General features: G+C 45.7%; 1 protein-coding gene across 1 annotated transcript; it reads right to left on the bottom strand.

Moving 5' to 3' along the window:
* Positions 1-2,552: 2,552 nt before the first annotated feature.
* On the bottom strand, positions 2,553-4,308 carry GJD2 (gap junction protein delta 2). The gene is made up of 2 exons (XM_059474726.1): positions 4,238-4,308; positions 2,553-3,599 (listed from the first exon to the last, which is right to left on the bottom strand). The coding sequence occupies exons 1-2, from the start codon at positions 4,306-4,308 to the stop codon at positions 2,756-2,758; spliced, it is 915 nt and encodes a 304-aa protein (XP_059330709.1). The 3' UTR covers positions 2,553-2,755.
* Positions 4,309-6,210: the final 1,902 nt, after the last annotated feature.

Genomic DNA, 6,210 nt, shown 5'->3' with positions numbered 1-6,210 from the left:
TACATTTCCTGATATTCTTCTCTTTGGACAAATCCAAAGAATCCCAAAGAATTACTGGATTACAAATGTGCAACTACATTAAAAAAAAAACTAAATTAACTGATTCACTTGCATTGACTAATATAAACAGATACTTTCTATATATTACCTTAGAATTTTAAGGTATTAAAATCTTATCGCTTTCAAGACATGCACCTTCACTAGAGTTTGACTGAAAACTGCTATGCAGCCACTGGAAAAAACTTGCATTAGGGCTTCTGCCTAACAGGAAAATATGCTGAACCTGAAGCAAAGCCCACTGAAGTTGTTTTTTCAACTTTGATTTGCACTGGATCAAGCACTTTGCACACAATCTCTCATTTCTTCAAAATTAAAGGAGTGTTTGTGACTGTCAAAGAATATCTTCTCTTTCAATATCTGTTCAAAATGAGATTTTGAAAACCATCCCAGGACTCTGCAAAATAAAAATCAGACTTGGATTTGTGAGTCAAATAATAATCTTCAGAAGCTTGTTATTTTGCAGATGGAGATTTTAGCTGCCATGTTGTCCTTCTAAAAATAACATGCAGTTTTCCAGTGAGCATGCAGTCAACTAGCAATATCAGTGTGCGTTTTTATCACAAAGAATTTGAGAAATCCATATTTAGAGGTTTCTATAATCAAATCAGGAACACTTAAATTTATACATAAGGAAAAATATATTTAAAATCTTTAAAAACATGACACATCTTTGATGCTTCACAGTGGAAGAAAAAAGACAACAGATGAATGTGATAATGGATAGACTATCTAAGAATTAATCAACATTTTGTAAAGTGACAATGCTGGCAAACGACAAGAATGGAATGTTAAGGTATTTGTTGTAAGCCAAGAGGAAAAGATTTATGTGCATCATCTCCAAGCCAATATATAATAAAATCCATTTTCAGGCTTGACAAAAAATACAATCAAAAGGCCATTTGTGACTCTGAGCCCACATCTCCTTCTTATGTTATAAAGTACCCCCAGATTTTCCAGCACCATTTTGGCCCTTTTCTTTAAAGGGCGGATACTATTTAGTTAGAAATGCACTTGTATGTTTTTTAGTCCTGATCCAACTCCTACTGTTGCCAGAGAAATATTTTCTGTTGAATTCAGAAGGAATTTTAAAAATGTAAAAAAAAAATCATTAAGTAAACCTTAGTATTCTATTCTATATTAAGATAATTGCTGTTAACAGAGATTCATTTGAGACTGCCCCAGTGGCTTACCAGTAAGTTGATGGGACACGAACAACATATTTCTTAAACCAGCTGTAAGGCAGAAAAGCTGAGGTTACTATTTGGACTCCCTGATGAAAAGCTGCAATTGTTCCATTTATGGGTAAATGTATTCTGGCTATTCCTAGAGTGACCTTGGCAGCCGACTGTGTTGCCCTTAGTGTCAGCAGAAAGAAGGCTGTTGGTATCAGTGGGCTTTGGATCAGGCTTTAAAGACAGAGGAAGCTTGCTTAAGGAGGAAAGCAGGCATAAAAAACAGTCCTGATTTCCCAGGTTTTGTCGCTTAGAGTTTAGAATACCAACAAGACATTTTAAACCCTGAAGAATAATTGTTGTAAGTCAATTATTTTAACCCTGTAAGTTTTTTTACAATTGTATACAAGAATAAAGAACAAATTTCTCTGGCTTACAAAAAAAAAAAGGCAAGTATTTATTTATCAATAGATACTTTAGCTGCTTTTTACACCATTGCAATGACTGAACAAATAGCATAAAATAAACAAAAGCGAGTATAAAATCGTTTCATTCCAGCTGGTATCCCAAGACAACCTTTTGACTAAGTACAGAGTTAGATGTTTCAAGTATGGCACTTATATAAATAAGAGCAGAGAAAAGATGATATATTCACAGTTAAATGCAATGAACTCTCTTCCTTTGGTATGTGTGTCATCATAGGTGATTGTAGGTAAATGCATAACTCGGCTGGCATGAACCAACTCTATCTTATTCATGCACATATTAGGGAATCAATCAAAAAGTACTGTTATATTCTGCAGGTCACAACTAATGCAAGATGTTTAAGGTCTCTGGTGTGTGTGTGTGTGTGTGTGTGTGTGTGTGTGTGTGTGTGTGTGCGGACAGGCAAAGGAAAAATGGCAAAATTATATTCAGCATTTATTTTTAGCGTGACTAATTGATGCACAAACCATGATAGAAAATAGCTAGTAATACACACCAGGAATAAAGTCTGTGATTTAGACAAACAAAATAAGACATCTGTGAGATACGTGAACGCAGATATCCTGACTGAGCTGTGGTTAGGTTCCTTACAGTGTGCTTATCCTCCTTTTAAAACATGCTTATGCCTGCACATTGCAACAGTGTCCCCCACCCCACCCCACCCCATATAGAGTATCCTTGCAGAGTTTTTGATAGGAACATTCTACACATTTACAACAATTAGTCAGACAATTCAAACTGTAAACATCCTAATGACGACCAAAAAGCTGCTTCACTGACAGATAAAACCCAATCATTAGAAAGAAAAGTAGGAATAATAGTAGCTGTGCTGTAAGGCTAGGTCAAGCATGGTTTTATAGCTGTTTTTTCAGTCTTTTATATAGCGCTGCATTTTGCAGCTAGTTCAGTAAGTGGAGATCCAATACCTTAATGGCTTTCTTGGTGGTTTGATAAAATGCTTGCCTAAGCAATGTACCTTTCTCTAATGGTATCTGGGTCTGTTCCACCTGGCACAGTGTTTCAGTTCTGTCACAGCCTCACACATAAGCTGAGTCACTTGACTGAGTCCTGCCGAAGTTAGGCATGCTCATTCTTGGCAGGTCCTTATTTCTGATTTCATATATGGATTTCCTTTTTGCCTGTACTCCTCTCACTGCCATTTTGATCTTTCTCCAGCCCAAGTGGTTCAGTTCTGCCAAATTAAGCACCACACAAATCCCACTGACAGCAAACATGAATACCAAGAATACAGTCTTCTCAGTGGGTCTAGAAACATAGCACTCTACTTCTTTAATGCAAGGGTATCTGTCACATTCGTACATGGAAGGGACATTGAATCCGTACAGAAAATACTGTCCCACTAAGAATCCAATCTCTAGGGCATTTCGAAAGACCACTTGGATGATATAAAATCGAGAAATGCCTTCTTGCCTCCTCATCTTTGATTTTGTAGTTCTGATAGCAGGATTGGGGATTTCCTTCACTTCTAAGCAGTCTGGTTCTGCCTCTTTGGTGGAGTTCTCAGTGTTTTGCAGCACCCCATTGACAATCGTGTTCTTGATTTTCTTACTGTCCTCACGCTTCATTGAATCCTGGTCCCTTTCCAAGGTAAGGAAGACAGTGGAGTACCTCCGTTCCCTTTGTTTAGCAGACTGGTGAACGGAGTACGTTATGAAGCACAGGCTGGGAGTGCACACCATGATGATCTGGAACACCCAGTACCTTATGTGAGAAATGGGGAAAGCCTGGTCATAACAAGCCTGGTTGCAGCCTGGCTGCAGCGTGTTACAGACAAACATCGTTTGCTCGTCATCGTACACCGTCTCCCCTACAATGGCCACAATGAGAATTCTGAAGATCACCACCACGGTCAGCAGGATCCTGCAACAGAGAAGCCCGTCAGTGCGCGCCGCCGCCGCGCGGCCGGGAGCTGTCCAGTGCTGACCGGGCCCCGGCCCCGGCACGGGCACCGGCCCCGGCACGGGCACCGCGAACGGGCCCCGGCACGGCGATCCGGCCCGGTTCGGCGCGGGGGGCGCGCAGGCTGCGCGGCATCGCCTCGGCGCGGCCGTGTGCCACAGACCCGCTGTCAGAGCCGGCCCCCGCCCGGCCCCTCCGGCCGAAGGGCGGCCACACGGGCCCCCGGGAGCACGGCCGGGAAAGGAGCGGGGCTGCGCCGGCAGCGGGACCCCGATGGCAGTGGGGTCTCCCCGACGACCGCCCGGTGCCCCGTGGCTCCTCGGGGACAAGGACGGCGGCGCTTGCGGTGTCCCCGCGCCTCCGCGCCCCGTGCCGCATACCAGCCTCCCCAGCGCACACACACACACACACACACACACACACAGACACACAGACACACACAGCACAAACACTCACACACAGAGCACAAACACACACAGAGCACACGCGAGCTCCAGGCACACCCCGAAAGAGCCCGGCCGAAGGGCACCGCGCACCCGGGGGGGCTCGGACAGGAGAGGATACCCCCGTGCTCCCCGGAGCTCTCCCGCGACCCTTACCTCCCTATCATAGTAGAATGCTGCTGCACGGCAGCTTCCAGTAGCCTCTCTAGAATAGTCCATTCCCCCATCGCTGTTCATCCGGAGACAAAGACTTTGGCAAGCGTAGGGGATCTCTTCACTTCTGCCTTTTTCACCCCTCCTATTTTTATTTTTTTTTTCGGGGGAGGGAAAACAAACCGAAGAGCAGCCCGTCGCTCCTGCCCGCAGTCCGGTGGCGGGAGGGCGGCTGGAGGCGCAGCCCTGCCGAGGGTTCCCGGCTCGGCTCGGCTCGGCTCTGCGGGGCTCGGCGGCCGCCACCGGCCCGGCCCGCTGGGCTCGTGGCGCGGCGCGGCGGGCGGACCGGCGGCGTGGAGGGAGGAAGGTTGGCTTTAATGTCTTGCTGCCTCTAATCTGCCTTTAAGTAGTCTCCGCTTGCGTCACTGACAGGTTGGTGGAGAGCAGCCAAAGGCAGCGCTCGGATTTTCTCGTTTTTATTATTCCGGTGAATACAAACAAATAAATGCAATAAAAATAAATGAAATAAATAAACGGAGGAGGAGGAGGAGGAGGGAGGGCGGAGGAAGGGCTGCCCCGGCAGGCACGAGGCTCTCTGTGCAGCCTCCTTGCCGGAGCGCCCCGGCCGGGCGCCCGCTGCCCCTCCGCTCCCGCCCGCCGGCACAGCCCGCTCCGCCCGGAGCGCAGCCCTGTCAGCACCGGGAGCGCAGCCCCGCCAGCACCCGGACCCGCAGCCCCGCCAGCACCGGGACCCGCAGCCCCGCCAGCACCGGCCCCGCAGCCCCGCCAGCACCGGGACCCGCTGCCCCGCCAGCACTGGCCCCGCAGCCCCGCCAGCACCGGGACCCGCTGCCCCGCCAGCACCGGGACCCGCAGCCCCAGGGCGGGAGCGCTACACGGCGGCCCTTCCAGCCATGGGCCCCTGGCCGGGGGTCCCTGGGGTTGCTGGGCTTCGCCTCACTCCTAGAGATCAAAACAGCGGTGGAATACAGCAGTGACCTTACTTGTTAGAACTGCTAAGCTCTGGAAGATATTTGACTTCAAATTGCATCTTTATTCTCCCCTGATTACAGTTATAAGAGTCACTGCAGGGAAATGAAGCTCATTCATACCCATCTCAGAGAATTCTGAGACTAAGACTGTATTTATGCTAGAAAAGACAATGAATCTTCATGCAAAGCATCTCTAAACAGTACAAGAAAAAAATATCTTGAATAAATCCCTGCATTATAATCAGTCTGCACATTTTGTTCTCATAAACTGTGTTTAAAATATTTTTTATCTTACAGATACCCTTACAGACTGTACCTGAGACATCAACAAACATTTCCACACAAAACATTGGTACCAATTGGAATTGACTTCTCCAGTGAAGCAGTGTAAAATATATTCTAGTATTCTGTATATTTACAAAATAATCAAGTAAACCTTCACACCTGCTCAACTAATCTCATTAAAGAACAACATAAGAAAAATTCTTATCGGTCTTACCATAATATTCCTACATTGAACTCAGGAAAATCAAATTCTTTTTAAAGCAGAACTGCATAGATAGTAATAAATAATGTAGTCCTTTTTTTTTCCAGCTCATAAACCAATTTCATGTTATATTAAAGATGTTAAGTGTTTTCTGAATAAATGGGACCATGCTTCATCTGTGCAAGAAGGCATCTGTATGCTTTAGACTCCCCAAGGTTTGTTGTCTTTTCATTATAACTATGCAGATGGTCTCTGCTTCACGTGATACTGGGTCAGTTGACTGATTGAATTAGGAAAGTATCAAACAAGAGAGGATCGGTGAATACACAGAAATTGAGAGATTTTTATTCTGTCCCAGTCAAGAGCCTTTGGATTATTGTATATTGTTTCTAAATTTGCTTCTGCAACACCAAAGCTGAAAAGAAGAGGTTGGAATTTGGTTTGGTTGGTTTTAAGAGGACTGTGTTATGTATCCAACTACCCTGACAACTGAGTGT

Source organism: Ammospiza nelsoni, chromosome 6 (assembly GCF_027579445.1).
Source record: "Ammospiza nelsoni isolate bAmmNel1 chromosome 6, bAmmNel1.pri, whole genome shotgun sequence".
In the NCBI taxonomy this organism is placed as follows: Eukaryota; Metazoa; Chordata; class Aves; order Passeriformes; family Passerellidae; genus Ammospiza; species Ammospiza nelsoni.
Note: the sequence above shows the minus strand (reverse complement) of the source record. Positions and strands in the feature narration are given on the sequence as shown.